This window comes from Sminthopsis crassicaudata, chromosome 1, assembly GCF_048593235.1.
Source record: "Sminthopsis crassicaudata isolate SCR6 chromosome 1, ASM4859323v1, whole genome shotgun sequence".
NCBI lineage: Eukaryota > Metazoa > Chordata > Mammalia > Dasyuromorphia > Dasyuridae > Sminthopsis > Sminthopsis crassicaudata.
Window position 1 is genome coordinate 586,233,818 of NC_133617.1, and position 17,675 is coordinate 586,251,492.

The following is a 17,675-nucleotide window of genomic DNA, read 5'->3' on the forward strand; positions in this document are numbered from 1 at the left end:
CTGAGACTAGGGGCAGGGAGGCTACCCAGCAGGCTGTGGCAAGCATCCAGGTGAAAAGTGCTGAGAACCTGAGCAATCGCCATCGTGAGTGAAGATTAGGAGAAAGTTGTCATATGTCATATATCTCATAACTATAAATTAACTTGGCAACTGATAGGCAGAAGGAAATTGGAGAGACCTTATGTGGTCAAGAACCTGATTCACTTGGTGGGAAAGTCAATCCTTTTTGTACTGGTTCCTCAGAGCAGGTCTGCCATTACAGAAAACCTATCAGGACAACTAAGCTGGAGTCAGGAAGACTTGAGTTCAAATTCTGCCTGAGGTCCTAGCTATGTTACTCTAGGCAAGTCACTTAAGCATTAACTCCCTCATTTTCCTTATCTGTCAAATGAGGATCCCATCTTCCCAGTTACTGTGAGGATCAAATAAGATAATGTTTATAAATTGCTTAGGAGAATGCCTGGTACAACATGTACACATACACAAACACACAATTCTAAAATTCCCTGAGTGACTCCCAGTATCAAGGGAGAAGACTTTTTTGTTCATCCATTAATTTTTTTTAAAAACTATCTGCTAATGCATGACTAATATGGAAATGTGTTTAAAATGATTATACCTGCATAACCTCTATCAGATTACTTACTGTCTTGGAGAGGAAGGAGGTAAGAAAATGAGGGAGAAAAAATTGGAACTTAAAATCTTATAAAAATGAAAGTTAAAACCTACTGACAGGTAATTGAAAAAATAAAATACTAATGAGAAAAAAAGAAATTATATTTATTTATATATCATAGATTTATATCTATACATCTATCTGTATCTATATAAATATAGATCGATATCTCTCTATATAGATACATAGATAGATAGATAGATAGATAGATAGATGGATAGATAGATAGATAGATAGATAGATAGATAGATAGATAGATAGATAGATAGATAGATAGAAATCTGATAAGGGCCTCAAAGTGCTAAGTAGGAGGACTCTGGCTGTAATGAGTAAGACCTGCCTTAACCAGAGTGGTTATTTGCAGGATCACAGTACCACCTTCTGGCTAACCCTTGGAAATGCACCCTTTCCCAGCATCCTAGGAAAAAGCCGGACTCCCTGTGCCAGGGCCAGTTGGCTTATAGATTATAGATTTGGAGCTGGCAGGCATCCTTAGGGGTCATCTGGTCTAATCCTCTCACTTTACAGCCAAACAATCAAGCTTCGTTACAGGTAAAGTGATGTCACTCAAATCACAAGTGGTACAGTCAGGATTTGAACCCATCTTATGACTACAAATCAAGTATATTTTCTGCTGTATCATGCCTTAGAAACATCCCCTTTCCCCCTTGCCACCTCCCCCATACTCCTCCTACATGACTTCTAGCTGAAAAGTCTCCTAGAATGACAGTATTCCAAACTGACAAAGCCTACCCAGCAGAAGGGAAAAGACTGAAAATAACACAGGCAGTGACAGGGTGGGCTCATGTAGGCAGACTCCTTGCTCAGTTCTCCAGATCCCTGGCTTCCAAGACGTCCGGGTCTCTCAGCACTAACGCATCAGCCTTCTTAAAGGGCTCACCTTCCAGCATCCTCCTCCTCCTCCCTGACATACTCTTCCCGAGAGATGTGGGAAGTGATTTTCACCAGAATGGTGAGCAAAGGCAGCTGATCTTGGGGTCTTATGAAAAACACCACAGCATTGGGGGAGTCAGTGCAATAGGAGAAAAAAAAATCCCTAATTCACTGTGCTGCCTTCTCTCTAAAAAAAAATCACCGGATAGGCAGCCTGCCTCCCTAGCTAAATCATTTTCCCTTGCCCTACTTGAGGATGCACTGGGATGGTGGGTGGTGGGACTTTTAATGTGTTTTTGAATTTGTAATGAGAGGCAGCAGCAGATGGTAAAAGATTAATAAGCTTCATGTGACTACTAAAATAATTTAATCTGCCAAAAAATGGCTCATTAAAAATGTATTTGTTCCTAGAGGGCTCTTTCTTCATTAAAGCAAATCAGCAACCATACAGCACCATTGAGAGTTCTGGGCCCTCTCTGGGGAACAGTCCAAGCTGGAGCTAAGTACAGATAAGGGGAAGGGGGAGCAGTGTCACTCTTAGAATCCAATACCTCAAAATCCCCTAGTTTCAAACAGCCATCTCTGGGGACTGAGAAGGAACAGTTTCCCTCAGCAAGTAGAGGCTTTGGTCTCAAATTAACTTCTCTGGATTTGAGTAAGAACCATAAAAATGAATACCAAACGCTAATTGTTTCCTTTCACTTCCCATTTCATTGGGCTCTATTTTTTCCTCTGACCTACAACTCTCTCTTTTGACCCCTCTCTTTCAAAGCTTCTTTTTTCCCTCTTAGCTTTACTATTTTCTTTCTACTTTCCCTTTTCTCCTGTCTCCTTCCTTGCTTTCCTGGTAAAAGTCAAGGCAGATGATTTTTTTTCCTCTGATAAAAGTCGATGCAGATGATTGTTCCATTCTAAGGAGTCACTGACTTAAGGCCCAGAGGAGGGCTGTTAGAAGAGCAGTCAGGAATGGAGTGAGAAGCCCACACAGTAAAGCTGTTTGGATTCCTCGTGTTTCGGGGTTGAGTTAACCAGAAGCTGAAGTGTTTGCCAACTGGCACCAAGCATCCCTGCCTGACTCAGCCTTCCATCCCTAATGGAGTTTCTCTTCACAGTGTGGTGTTGGTTGGGCTGGTGATGGATTTATCTGTGGAAAGGACATTGACATTGATAGCTACCCTGATGAGGAACTGCCGTGCTCTGGAAGAAATTGCAAAAAGGTAAGAAAGATGGGAGGAAGAATACCTGTGGCTTTCACACAGCCACAACCACGTTTTGGGTAGGAAGGACCTCAACAGAGCCTTCCTGTCCCTTATACTCTCCCAGATAATTCTATCTCAAATGAATCAAATGTGCCATTAACAATAAAGTTCCACAGAAATTATGTCTGTCCTTCAGACTGATGTCAAACAGAGCTAGGGTAGTGCAATTTGCCTCGAGGTGCTGTGAACTCCTATAGCAAGCAGAAAGTATTAAACTAGTTAGAAATGTTTTTTTAAAACTGGGCCTGTGATTTTTATCAGCATAGGGATAGCATTTACAACCCAAAGCAAGCTCCTTTGCAATGATGTCCTACCCTGATTACTTTTTTGAGGTGACTTTCTCAGCAATGACGTGTGGATTTCCTAAAGTCTCTCCACATATGGGATCTTCAGTCCTGAAGTCCAAGTTTTGTGGCCCTCCCTCTTCCTTGTGGGCTATAATTGTCTTTAAAAGTTAGTTTTCAATGCCTCAGATGTAATTTGCCCCAAATACTAGAACCACTGACAATCTTGATCTTCGGTGTAATTTTAGACCATGTTTCCCAATTTAGGATAACTGTAAATACGTACCAAACTCTGGTCAAGAAGATGCAGATAGAGATGGCATCGGAGATGCTTGTGATGAAGATGCTGATGGTGATGGAATCAACAATGAACAGGTGAGAGTTTTCTTCCGGGGGAATGTATGTTTGCAAATGCCCTATAGTGGAGAGAAATTGCAGTTTTATAGCAGCATTTTGGAGGATTCATACATAGAACTGCAACTCGAGTTAGAGGGTTCATGATATAAAAATACCCTTTGTGAGATTCAGAAAGTCCCAATACATAAAACAAGGCCAAGAAGATTTGCATTTGATTTTCTTTTAGGATAACTGTGTCCTGACTCACAATGTTGACCAGAGAAACAGCGACCAAGATATCTTTGGAGATGCTTGTGATAATTGTCGAACTGTCTTAAATAATGACCAGAAAGACACTGATGGGGATGGAAAAGGAGACGCCTGTGATGATGACATGGATGGAGATGGTTAATTATTCTTATCTGTTCCTTGATTTTACCTTATGCGTATTATTGCTCTTAAAGCCCCTACTGGCAGTTAGGTGGAACAGTAGATAGAACTTTGGCCCCGGGGACAGAAAATCCTGAGTTCAAATACAACCCCACCCCTAGCTATGTAACACTAAGTAAATCTCTTACCCTCCAGTTCAGTTTCTTCATCTGTAAAATGAGGGTAATAACAGTAATTATCTTTCAGGATTGTTGTGAGGATCAAATGAGATAATATTTGTAAAGCAATTTATAAACCTTTAAGCACTTTGTAAATGCTAGAAATTATTATTATGCCTCAGTAGGGTCATATGTCAATCAATAATACCAATCATTTATTAAGCACCTACTATCTGCTAGCTCTTACAAAAATAAAAACACAAATAAAATAAGCTCTGCCTTCAATCTAATCAGGGGAGACAATATTCACAAATATTCAATATTCATATATATAAAAGCATCTACAAAATAGAGACAAAATGTTGTTATTGGTGATGAGGGAGTGATGGTTGGTTATGTCCAACTCTTCATGAACCCTATTTGGGGTTTTCTCGACAAAGACACTGGAGTGGTTTTCTATTTCCTTTTCCAGCTCATTTTACAGATGAGTAAATTGAGGTAAGCAGGGTTGAGTGATTTTCCCAGGATTATACAACTAGTAAGTGTCTAAAGCCAGATTTGAATTTAAGACGTGTCTTCCTAATGCCATTCATTTGAACTATATTCACTGCACCACCTAGCTGTCCAGAGACAAAGTAGATACAAAATAATTTGTGGGTGGGAGGAAGGATGCTAAGAACTGGTGGGATCAGGAAATTTTGCATGTAGAAAGTGCCCCTTTGACATCCAATAATCCTATGATTTTATTGTGCTTTTAAAGGAGGAAATTTCATATCATATCCTTCTATTTAACATCCTTCATTGTAGTTATATCCTTGAGATATTGTAAGAAATGTTCCAAGCATTTGTCAAAAGATTGTATTGACCTTCTTCTGTATAAAATAAATAGAGTAGATATTTATCTCAAGGAGCTAAAGAAAAAAGCTTAACATCAAGTTCCTTGGGCAAAAATGGGGTCATAATGTTAATGCAATATCTGGGTTTAAACTACTTCAGAAGACAATTAGGCGACTCTTAGGTGACCTGGAAGCCACATGGAGAAGTTGTGATCCTGTGAAACCCTAAAGTAATTCCAGCTGATACATAGAGACTTTCTTTTTCCAGGAATTAAGAATATTTTAGACAACTGCCAAAAAGTTCCCAACCGGGACCAAAGGGACAAAGATAATGATGGTGTCGGGGATGCCTGTGACAGCTGTCCTGATGTCAGCAACCCTAACCAGGTCAGTAGGATGCTGATGCCTGAGTGTGAACAGTTGTAAGGAATCCAAGATCCTATGGGAAACTTCTCTGTACAGAGATTCATTTTGGACCAGCATCAAAGAAAAAACCCAAGAGCACATTTGACACAGTTCCCTTCATCGATTTCCTGGCCAATGACCATATATGTTTCAAAGGGGGAAAAGTGGGCTAGCTAGCTCTGCATCCCTCTGGGATTTTTCCTTATTACTCTCTCCCTAAGAGGAAGGCTGTAAATGGTCTATTCATTCAAGAAAGTGACCTTCCTGCTCCTCAACCAGAATCCCTTTGGATAAAAAGAAAATAAGATGGAAAATTTCACACATCCAGCCCCCCTCCACCTCTCCAGGTTCCTTTCCTCCCCAGCATGTCCTACCCTTGATTAAGCAGCATCATGGCTTACTTGTTAAGTTTCTCTTTTCACTCCCCCTCTTTGACTAGATAATTTGGGACGATGCAGCATTTTATTTTTAAAGCTTTGAGAGGAGGGAGCCATAGGCGAACATTGACTCATCACCTTGGATCCCTTCCAAATACAAAAAATCTATTGGCCCTCTCCTCCCTTGCCAGGGCTGGTTCCACAGCACCCCCAGCCACCCAGCTACCTCTCATCCCTTTTATAATTAGTTCATCTGGTGTGTGGGTAGCCCAACCACATAGCTTGATATTTTAAAAGATTTTTTAAAAATCCAACAATGTGTCTACACCAATATGGCATTGTCCTTTTGCAGTTTTACAGAGTATCAATTCCGGATATTATCATTCCCCAAACCTAATCCTGGGCCAGGCTTGGATCTGGGGGACATTCTTGATGGAACATCCCTGGTTTTGTTAACAGTGTTTTGTTTTATTTGCAGTCGGATATAGATAATGACCTGGTCGGGGACTCCTGTGACACCAATCAGGACAGGTATGGTACACCTCCCTGCTATAAGAATAGTTAAAATGAAAAATAAGGAAGAATAGATTAACTTTCCAAGCCTTCTCCAAGCTTTGAGATCCTTCCTGAAGGCAGGGAGCTGGCAATGAGACTGGACTCAGCCTACATATGTATGCCTCATAAGCAGCCCTAAAAATTCTGAGGCAAGCTCGGTTCCTGTCATGATGCACCATAGACCAGGTGAACAGAAGAAATTCTAGTGCAGAAATTTAGAGACGGTTCCTTTGCTCAGGGAAAATCTCAGCGTACCATAAACAGTGCAGAATGTGTCTGATTTGCTGTTTCATTAACCTCAGGATTTCATTAAATGGATTTGATTAGGAGGTACTTTTTTTGACTGGGGAAAGGAAGAAAAGGAAAGGGACAGGGTGGGGGAGAAAGAGAAAAACAAGGAGGAAGAGAGAAAAAGGAGGAGGAGGAAGAGGAGGTGGGGAGAGGGAGACAGAGATGAAAGGGAACAAAAAAGGAGGGAGGGAGAAAGAGAAGAGAGAAGAGACACAGATTCAGAGACAGAGATAGACAAGGAGATAAAAAGAGACAGAAAGAAAGAGAGACAAAGTCAGAGGGAAAGAGAGAGATACAGGGGAGGGGAGCAGAAAGAGAGGCAGAGAAAGAAAGATAAAGACAGAAATATTGCAGTCTCTTCCCTAGAGGAATTTAAAGTCATTTAACTAGTCCTAGCCTTTCTACCTCCTTGGGAAATCTTTTCAGAAGCCAATAAAGAAACAAGAAAGAAAATTCCCTTCATTCCCTGCCAGACCATAATAGCACTCTGCGTTTGTGTGTCATTCTTTATTCCCATCGAGTGTACCCAGTGAAGAAGGTCAATCAGTGAGAGAGACTCATAAATGGAGCCTCCCTGTCTCCATTTCTGGGACCACACAGGAGACTCAGGTTGATTAGGGTCAGGGTTGATGGCCAGAAAACCTTATATCAAGAACGATCATTTTTAGAACCGCTTGCACTTTAATTGTGGAAGGAATACACTTTGTCAAATATAAATACATAAAATAAATTACCGTCATTATCTACTGCAAAACTATCAAATCATGTATTTTCTGAATTCCTAAAGCATTTTTTTTTTTGCACTAGCCTCTCAGTATTGTGAATGTGACGCATCCAGTTAAACTCTAATTCCAACAAATCCCCAAACCTGGAAAAAATTAAATCCCTTATTTTTGCATAAAACCATTCAAAGATATAGAAGGACTGCCAATAGAAATAGCCTAACCTAATGATTTTTAAAAACAACTTCAGGACAGGAAATTCCATCTTTTAGGCTATATGTTTTTAGGCTTGTTTAGAATGGTTTTCTCTTCTCCAGATCAATGTATCTGCTCCTCACCCACTAAGTGGAGCTGGCAGCTTCATCTTGGTTTTAGTGGCTCCCTGCCTCTCTCTCCTCCCCCGCCTTTCCTCTACCACTGGAGGTTGGTTTAGAATCAAGGTAAAAAAGTAGGAACAAAATGGGCAGTAGCTGTCTCAGATCAGGCCCGGTTGGGGAAACTCCCTAGAATATAAGGTCAATTTTATGATTTCTTGAATAAAAGAGGAAGCTCAGACTTACCTTGATGTGGACCTGAAACCTGGGAATCAAGCCTTGGAAAGAAGAAAAAAAAATTTTATTAATAGTATTTTATTTTTCCAAATATCTGCAAACACAATTTTCAACATTTTTACAGAACCTTGTGTTGCAAATTTTTCTTCTTCTCTCTCCTTCCCCCTCTCCAAGATAACAAGCAATCTGATGAATGTTAAATATGTGCAATTAAGAAGAAATTCTTTAGCTCAGGGCTAACCCATATCTGCCTCTTCAGAATTAAAGTGATCTTGGAGGGCACAGGGTCATCATTCATCTTGCCATTTTTCTCCCCACAATATTCCTTTCTTAATTCCTATTGGACACATAGCTAATGTATATGTATCTATATATAATATATGTGTATATAATTTACTTGTATATGTTTGCATATATGCATATGTGTATTATATATGTATATAATATATATGTACATGTGTATATATATGTGCATGTATACAAAATATATCTATAAATATACATATATATATAAAACACTTTTAGGTTTGCAAACTGCTTTGATTATGTTATCTAATTTGATCCTCAAAATAATCCTGGAAGTGAGTGCTATTATTATCAACCCATTTTATAAATGAGAAAATTGAGGCAGATAGAGGTGAAATGACTTGCCCAGAATCACACAACTAGGGTTCAGATTTGAATCTGACTGGGGAAAGGAAGAAAAGGAAAGGGACAGGGTGGGGGAGAAAGAGAAAAACAAGGAGGAAGAGAGAAAAAGGAGGAGGAGGAAGAGGAGGTGGGGAGAGGGAGACAGAGATGAAAGGGTTTTCCTGACTTCAGTTCCAGCACTCTATCCATTATGCCAAAGATCTTATCTTTTCTCAATCTAGCAAAAAATCAAAGCTAGAATTGCAAAGCTGACTGCAGAAGCAGTGAGAGCTTTCTCCACTGTATAACACCGACTCCTAGCACATATAGTCTGATGGACCAATTTTACTGTGGACACTGAGGCTCATAGATGGCTTCCCAAGAAGTGACTTACCAAAATCACAACAGATAGTCAATAGCAGAGCTTCTTTCCCCAAGAATCTGATTCTGAATCCAGTGTTTTCTTGACTGTTCATACATTCAAAAGATGCTGCTAATAAAAGTCTGTTAACAAAAATAAGACACAAGTGGCTTTGAAGAGTCCAAAGGCACAGAGGGAATATATGTTTAAATTCTGCCATTTAAATATGTGTGTAACCTTCTACAAGTTCTTTAATCTCTCTGAGCCTGTTTCTTCATTGGTAAAATGAGATGTTTGGATTATATAGCCTCTCAGATCTCTCTCAGTTCTAAACTTATATTCCTAGGATCTTTTTTCTTTTTTTTTCCCTCTTTTTTATTTTTTATTATAGCTTTTTTATTTGCAAGATATATGCATGGGTAATTTTTCAGCATTGACAGCTGCAAAACCTTCTTGTCCAAATTTTCCCCTCCTTCCCCTCACCCCCCTCCCCCAGATGGCAAGTTGACCAATATATGTTAAATATGTTGAAGTATAAATTAAATACAATATATGTATACATGTCTAGGATCTTTTTTCAAGGCAAGAAGTAGAGGTTCCAAGAACAGTGATTATATCCTAGCAAAACAGAAGTTTTTGTCTTAATAGGTGAAAAAGGCAAATGCCAAAAATCTCTGATATCATTTTTTCAGTCCTGACAGTTGGCCCTCAACCCCTCCCTAAGACAACATTCTCAAGATAACATGTTCAAAGCAAGTCAGGAAGTTGAGGCACAAGTGGCCAAAAAGGTTTATTCTCTTCCCTCCTTCCCTGTCATCTCCCTGCAGTGACGGAGACGGACACCAGGACAGCACCGATAACTGCCCCACCGTCATTAACAGTTCCCAGCTGGACACAGATAAGGATGGGCTAGGGGATGAATGTGATGATGATGATGACAATGATGGAATCCCAGACCTCATCCCTCCAGGACCTGATAACTGCAGACTGGTCCCCAACCCAACCCAGGAAGATGTCAACCGTAAGACAATAGAACCCACAGCTACTATTATATAGGGAAATACTCAGACATAGAGGCACAGTCACACCTCAGAACACCAACGCTTTGTTTTTCAAAATGACATCTCATTGATACCTTCTGGCTTATATCAATATAATTTCTGAACATAAATCAATCCACAATATTCAGTGAGCCTTGGATTCTAACAAAGAAATAATATTTAAGCCAAACCAACCACATTTGATGGCATAAGCTTTCACCTGTAGTCCCTGCCCCAAGCTAGCGAAGGACAATGGGACATTTCCTCTTTTCTTCTCCAGAGCCAGGATTGGTAATTACAATAGACAGCATCCACTATAGCCTTAATGTCATTTATACTTTTGTGAACACTATACATATTGTTCTCCAAATTCTTACTTGTTATATCAGGTTCTTCCTGATCTTTATCCGTTTTCCCCCCATTTCTCATCTTTGTTGTCTCTTTTGGAACAAAGGTATTCCATTGTAGTCTAATTGTCTACTCAATAGTCACCTACTTCATAATTTTTTCTATTGTTCAAAGTAGCATGCTCACTCTGGTCATAGCTTTTTCATCTCAGATGTGCTGCTTTCATAACTAAATTTATTTCTCAGTATTGTTGTGACCTGCATTTGATTCTTATGAATTGAGCTACAAAGGTCAATAAAAAGAAGAAAGAAGAATCCAGAGTCCAGAGTATAGTGTGCAGAAAAAATAATTGAACAGAATATTGTGTGAAGCATCTACTAAGGGAAAAAACATTTGGGAATATCAAGGTTTTGATGGAGGGAGAAGAGGGTAGAAGTGAAAATGGGAGAGTGTTGACAGTAAAGTCCTTGAGGACATCGGAGATAACAGCCTCAGAAAGAGTTCTCAAAGAACGCTGCCATCTTCTCTGTTGAGAAGATCCGAAACCAAACTAAAGAGTGAATGGGGAGAGGAAATATGGCCCCAGGAAACTTTGAGATATACCAGCTAAGGCTGCAAGATGTAATACTTGCGTTTCCTCTTTCCCAGTTTGAGGAAAACCCTGAATAAAGAATGAGTCATGAGTGTTTAGCTGGATCTCCCCTGATCCCCAGCTCTGTTTCAAGAGCTAAAATAGCTAATTCCTCAGTGGGATGGTGGGACAGACACCCGCCACCTGGGACAGTTCCTGCTGAAGGACTTGTCCTTGGTCCGAACAGTTTTTTGGATGCCATACAATGAGATTAGAGCTTTAGGAAGGGCTTTCTGTTCTTTTAATCTAACAATCTTTATCCTTATCTGGGAAAGATGCATGGGTACTAGTGTCAGGAAACCTTTCTCCTTTTTTCCTGACACATCCAGGTGACGGTGTGGGGGACATCTGTGAAGCAGACTTCGACCAAGACCAGGTCATTGATCGAATTGATGTCTGCCCTGAGAATGCCGAGGTCACTCTGACAGATTTCAGAGCCTATCAGACTGTTGTCCTGGACCCTGAAGGTGACGCCCAGATTGATCCTAATTGGGTGGTTCTGAACCAGGTGAGTTTGTGCTTCATTTTATCGAGAGGATATGATGCACATAAGCCATACTTGTCTTTCTCCTTTAGAAGTATTTACTATTTTAACTTAAGTTGTTTCTGTGGTAGGAGGTGCCCCAGTCCTACTATTATGAATGTTACTGCAATTATGATTCTCCACCTCCTCCCCCAAAAAACAAACAATTTAAGATGTCAGGATCTTCCCAATGAACAAATAAGTAAGATGAAAGACAGAGGTTGAGTAGTATGCCCAGAGTCACACAATAGTTTGTCACCTGCAAATAGCTAGGTAGGTAGAGCACTGGACCAGGAAGATAGGAAATCAAATATTATTTCAGACACTTATTAGTGTCTGAATTAGTCTGAATAATCTGAAATTATTACTAGCAACTAATTTAACTTCTGTCTTCCTCAATTTGTTGTGGTGGTTGTTGTTCAGTCAGTTTCAGCCACGTCCAACTTTTTATAACTCCATTTAGGGTTTTCTAGCTCCTTTCCAAACTGTTTTATATTTCCTATCTCCCATCATGCCTTCACTTGGGCCACACTCACTCCCCCATGCCTAGAAAGGGCTCCCTTCTCACCTCTGTTATAGCAAGGTTCAACTCATTGTTCCAGCATACAGGATGCCCCTTGATATTTGTTAGGGCTCTTCCTTCTCCTCAATTTACCTTGTACTTTGTGTTGTAACCTGCCCCTCTCCAAGAACATACATACATACATACATGTAGGGAGCTGTTTGAAGGCTGGCATACTTTTGTTTTGTCTTTGCAGTGTCTCTCACATCTGTCCCATACTGGCTGAAACCTTGGCAAACACTTAATATTTCCTTGCCCCCACCCAATTCTCTAATTGAGCAATTACAGATTTATATGTGTATAAACATACATACATGTATATATGTGCACATACATCATACATATATGAGCATACATGTGTATGTGTGTTTAATTTTGTTCATTTTATTTTCATTCCCATCTGTACCATTGAAACAAGAAGTCTGGATCCCAAAAGATGCACATTGTGTTGTTTTTTAAATAAAAATTTATTTTTTCAATTAGCAAACATTTTTCCTAATTCTCCCCACCATGTGAAAAAAATTGAAAAACAAAATCCTTGAAATTAATATATATATTGCTTGACTGCAAAATAAATTCTCCATATTGACTATGTCCAAACTTTCTGCATATTAATCCATCATCCACCTCTTTGCAGGAGGTGGGCAGCGTTCTTTATCAGTAGTGCTGTGGAGTCCTTAATGTTTGCTGTATGAAACTTTTACATGCTATTAACCACTCTCTTTGAGCTAAAGCAGAGTCCTTAATGAGATTATTGAAATGATTTTATGGATGAGCTCAATGGCAGATAGCGTTTTAAATCTCAAGGGGCCGATCCAACAACCATGAACTCGTTCCACCAATTCTAGGATTGCTTTCAACGAGCTGAATCTTCCCTTGCAGGGCATGGAAATTGTGCAGACGATGAATAGCGACCCTGGCCTGGCAGTTGGTAAGTCTAGGGGGCAGTGGTCATCAGGTGCTCTAGTAAAGTCCCCTAATGAAATTTGATTAGACATTTGTATTTTCCCTCTTCCTCTCAAGCCTTTCCTAAAAACCAAGTTTCTTCTCTCTTCAGGGTACACAGCTTTCAATGGCGTTGACTTTGAAGGCACCTTCCATGTGAATACTCAAACAGATGACGATTATGCTGGCTTTATTTTTGGTTACCAAGATAGCTCCAGCTTCTACGTGGTCATGTGGAAGCAGACAGAACAGACCTATTGGCAAGCCACACCATTCCGGGCTGTAGCAGAGCCAGGCATTCAGCTCAAGGTATCAGTCCTCCACCTAACCCCCTCCGCAGGCTGGGAATCTGGACCTGGACCTCCTGTGCTCTCACCAGACACACACACTTAGCACATCCCCTTCTTTCCACAGTTATTTGTGTACATGTCTTTCCTCTCCTAGATTAGGAGTACCTTAAGTAAAAAACTGTACAGACAGTTCTGGCTTTTTATAAATTAGCATTGCAAATTTGACTTTGCATAAATAATTCTGAAAGAAATTCATATTCTGGGGGGGAAAATCTATGTTAACTTTACTGTTCAGTATTTTGTCTCTCTCAGCTCCTGCACTCATGGTCTCTTACCCTCCACACACACCCCCAAAAAAAATAATCCTTAAAAAAAAAAAAAAAAGTGAAAGCAGATGAACATGGATGTGGAAAGATCACCACCTCCACAAAGGAAATGGCTCTTGGCTTGAGACCTTCCCCCTGGAAAAAGGAAATCTTTGTCCCACTCCACTCAGGTCTGTCCTTAGTCCGACTGCAGCCCCACATGTCACCCATCTTCTCTGGGTTTATGTCCAGTCTCAGAGGTCTCCCCCAGCCTGTTCTTCTCCATTCTGGCCAGAACCCCAGATGGATGGTCTGGGGCCTCCCATGTGTCCTTCCATTGTGTACCAGTCTCCTTCTTCCCTGGGTAAATTCATATTGCAAAAATCATTTTAAATAGAGGACCAGTCCGTGTAAGGTAAAGCGAGAACTGTCTGAATTGTATTAGTCTTCGTATTGCTAGTTCTTATTAGTAAAATACTTTTGTATTGATTAAATTGAAGTGAACTGACTCATTTAGCACCAGTTCAAAAGATTTCCAGATCACCTGCCTCTCTATCCACTATATGACACAAATAGTATTGATGTAGCTTGAGTTGTGTTTTGTTGTTTTCTAAATAACAAAGTCGTTTGATTATAAACTTGACTTCTTAAGCTTAAATCCATCTCCTTACTCAGGACTCAAGTAAAAATGAAAAAGCATGCCATGGTCTTCTACCTTATAACTTTATTGTGTCTATAATCAGGCCGTCAAGTCAAAGACAGGGCCAGGGGAGCACCTCAGGAACTCCCTGTGGCACACTGGGGATACCAGTGACCAGGTGAGGCTGCTGTGGAAAGACTCCAGAAACGTCGGCTGGAAAGACAAGGTGTCCTACCGATGGTTCCTACAGCACCGGCCCCAGGTTGGCTACATCAGGTAGGAGGAAGAACCATAGAGAGCTTTGGGAGAGAGGGCTATCATTCCAGTGCCTGGCTTTCTCTTCCTCATCTTCAAATGCCTTCTGGTAGAATGTAAGCTCCTTGAGGGTAGAGACTATTGTGGGAAACATCTTTATATCCAGTATCTAACAAGTTCCTTGCACATAATAGGTGCTTAACAAATGTCTGAACAGTTGAAAGTTGAGATGCTCTTATGCACTTTCAGTATCTTCACTTCTCAGAGCCTGTCCATATCCAAATGGTCTGAATTGTGAGGTTGCATGAAGCTTCTAAGAAGCAATGGGAAGTTCTGCTAGTCTCTACTCAGACCCTGCACTCTTAATCTTACGCCATTATGGGCACAGGTTGAACTTCTGGGTTGATCCTAGCCTTGGGGTTTTGCTATGGGACTTGAGATTATACAAGATTATTCAAAAGGGCATGAGAAAATAGAAGACCCTAGATAATATCTATAGGATACCAGGTGGATTCCATCATCACTTTATAATCATACCACATAGATAAACACAAAACAAGACTTTATATCAAGAGGAGATGATGGAGGACCTTATTTTTTGAAATTTATCTGTCTTCCTGTTCCTACAATGTCCTGAACCTATAGCCAAACCACGGCAATTGGAAGCACAGTTCCCAGTGCTATAACTAGGGCAATGCTATAACTGGAGCTTTATCCCAGGGTATCTAATTTATAGGATACTGAATCCATTTCTCACCTTCAACAACATAAATACAATGATTTTAGCACCTAATTAACCAAAATAATTAAAGATGATGCTAGATGGCAGGCTGGGGTTAAGTGTGGACTGAAGGCCCACTTTGTACCACCTGCTTCAGTATAGTTAATGAATGCTTGTTGATTGACTGATTGATCAATCACCCAATGAAGTGATCAAAGCCATAACTAAGTCATTTTGGTAGGGAAACATTCATTAGGCACCTGCTATGTGTCAGGCACCTGATAGATGCAAGGGATACAAATACAAAAGTGAACCAATCCCTCCCTACCCTCAAGAAGCTTATGTTGTATTAAAGAAACACACAATGTATATAATAATAATAGTTAACATTGATGTAGTGCTTTAAAATCTTTAAAACATTTACATGTATTATTTCATGTGATCCTCACAATAATCCATCAAAATCATACATCCTCTGAGTGAGGATTCAAATTAATTAATTAATTTAAGGTCTTCCTGATTCCCCAGGAGCTCATCCATTATGTACCCTAGAAAATACAGGATATACATAAATTAAATACTCAGGGATGGGGTAGGGGAAGGTAGGGGGAAACCACTAATCATTCAGTAAGTCACGAATGACCTCTTGAAGGGTCTCTTGAATGACTTGTCCTGAAGGAGATGCCTTTTGACTTGAGTCTGGAAAGGAACTATGAAAGACTAGAAATCTGGAGGGAGACCATTGTAGGGATGAGAGATGCTAGCCTGCAGGTGGCAAGCCCCTTCCAAATTTGTTTCCATGATTCCCTGCCTATAACTGTTTTTGTGTCTACCAGTACCCCTTTGTTGGTCAGAGCTACTCTTACCCCTTCTGGGGTCCCCTGAAGGATCCTAATGACTCTATTCTCTGCAGGGTTCGTTTCTTTGAGGGCTCCGAGCTTGTGGCTGACTCAGGAGTAACTATTGACACTACCATGCGTGGAGGAAGACTGGGAGTCTTCTGCTTCTCTCAAGAGAACATCATCTGGTCCAATCTCAAATACCGCTGCAATGGTAAATGTATTACCAAATTATTTTTGTTGTTACTCCAAGTGACCCTTGACTTATTTTATACTGTACCTTCCTCCAACAAGCTCAAAATATTCCCTTAATGCAAATTCATAGTAACCTCACAACCCCATTGTAAGGGAAGCAAATCTTAAAATCACTTTTCACATTTTACTGATGAGGAAATTAAGACCCATGGAAATGAATGGATTTCATCTAAGATTTTAAGTTAGTTATGTCAATTGTTCTCAAACATATTTTAGTCAGGACCTTGTTAAATTCCTAATATTTTTAAGGACCACCTCCCCAAAGAACTTTTGTATATATGGATTAAATCTATTAATATTTACCATATTAGAAATCTTAGTATTATTAAGAAAATAATTTTAACCTCACAGACCCCCTGAAAGGATATCAGGAATCCCAAAGGCAGCTTTGAGAACCAGTGGGCCAGTAGACATCTTGATAAGACTTCTTTAGCCCAAGAATAAATGAAGAATTCAATCATATTTAGATTCGAGGATCTGGATCTTGGCTCTTAATCTCATGTGATTAATTTTCAGTCTCACCTTCTTCTTCCTCTTCCTATGTCAACTAAAACCTATCTAGTTATTCATAGGCTAATAACTAGATAGAGGAAGGGATCATAAAGCATCATTTCAACTGCCTCCTTTTAAAAATAAAAAGATTGAAACCCAGAGAGATGAAAGAAACCTGCCTGAGCAATTCATGATGTCCCTTAAAATAGCAATTAATTGCAAAGATGGCTTAGCTCCCTCTCCATATGCTCAATAGTGACCTCTACAGACTCCCTCAAGAGCTCTAGTGACAGAATTGTAGGAGCCCCAATAACCTTCCATTTATTTTCTTCCTGCAGATACCATCCCCGAGGACTTTCAAGAATTTCAGACTCAGAATTTTGATCGTATAGATAATTGAGTGAGAGGGAACAAACTACAATTTCTTTTTTTAAAGACTAAAGCACTATATTTTTAAACCTTACATATCTCAGTGCCTGCCACGGCTTTTTCTCACCGCTGCAAATATGTCAAGACTTTTCTTATGAATGTGACAATAAAAAGGAGATTAAGTCATCTCTAAACATCTTGTGACCCAGACATAATTTAGGAGCTGCTCAGCTATTTTATGGTGCTCTGACTAGTATTTTGGATTTTGAATTTAGGGATCTAAGTTCAAATCTCAGTGAGATCTCCTTTCATTGTGTTGAGTTGTTCGTGTCCATCTTTTCACAACCCCATTTGGGATTTTCTTGGCAAAGATACTAGCATTGTTTATTATTTTCTTCTTCAGTTCATTAGAAGAATGAGGAAACTAAGGCAAACAGTGAGTTGACTTGCCCAGGGTTATACAGCTAGTAAATGTCTGAGACCAGATTTGAACTCATGAAGATAAGCTTTCCTGATTCCAAGCCCAATGCACTGGGCCACTGAGATACCCCTATATATATGTGATTAATTTTCAGTCTCACCTTCTTCTTCCTCTTCCTTTGTCAACTAAAACCTACCTAGTTACTCGTAAGCTAGAGAGAAGGAAGGGATCACAGAGCATCATTTCAACTGCCTCATTTTAAGAATAAAAGACTGAAACCCAGAGAGGGAAATTAAATAGTAAGCAAGACAAGA

At 39.9% G+C, this 17,675-nt stretch overlaps 1 protein-coding gene across 1 annotated transcript in view; it reads left to right on the plus strand.

Annotated features, from left to right (window-relative positions):
- Positions 1-17,134, plus strand: part of THBS4 (thrombospondin 4) — a 49,624-nt gene extending 32,490 nt beyond the window's left edge. The window contains exons 11-22 of the mRNA XM_074282363.1: positions 2,683-2,787; positions 3,381-3,488; positions 3,697-3,856; positions 5,102-5,220; positions 6,094-6,146; positions 9,553-9,746; positions 11,074-11,252; positions 12,712-12,760; positions 12,887-13,083; positions 14,113-14,285; positions 15,899-16,038; positions 16,910-17,134. Of these exons, the coding sequence (XP_074138464.1) occupies positions 2,683-2,787; positions 3,381-3,488; positions 3,697-3,856; positions 5,102-5,220; positions 6,094-6,146; positions 9,553-9,746; positions 11,074-11,252; positions 12,712-12,760; positions 12,887-13,083; positions 14,113-14,285; positions 15,899-16,038; positions 16,910-16,971 (1,539 nt within the window). The 3' untranslated portion in view covers positions 16,972-17,134. The remainder of the gene's footprint in view (positions 1-2,682; positions 2,788-3,380; positions 3,489-3,696; positions 3,857-5,101; positions 5,221-6,093; positions 6,147-9,552; positions 9,747-11,073; positions 11,253-12,711; positions 12,761-12,886; positions 13,084-14,112; positions 14,286-15,898; positions 16,039-16,909) is intronic.
- Positions 17,135-17,675: the final 541 nt, after the last annotated feature.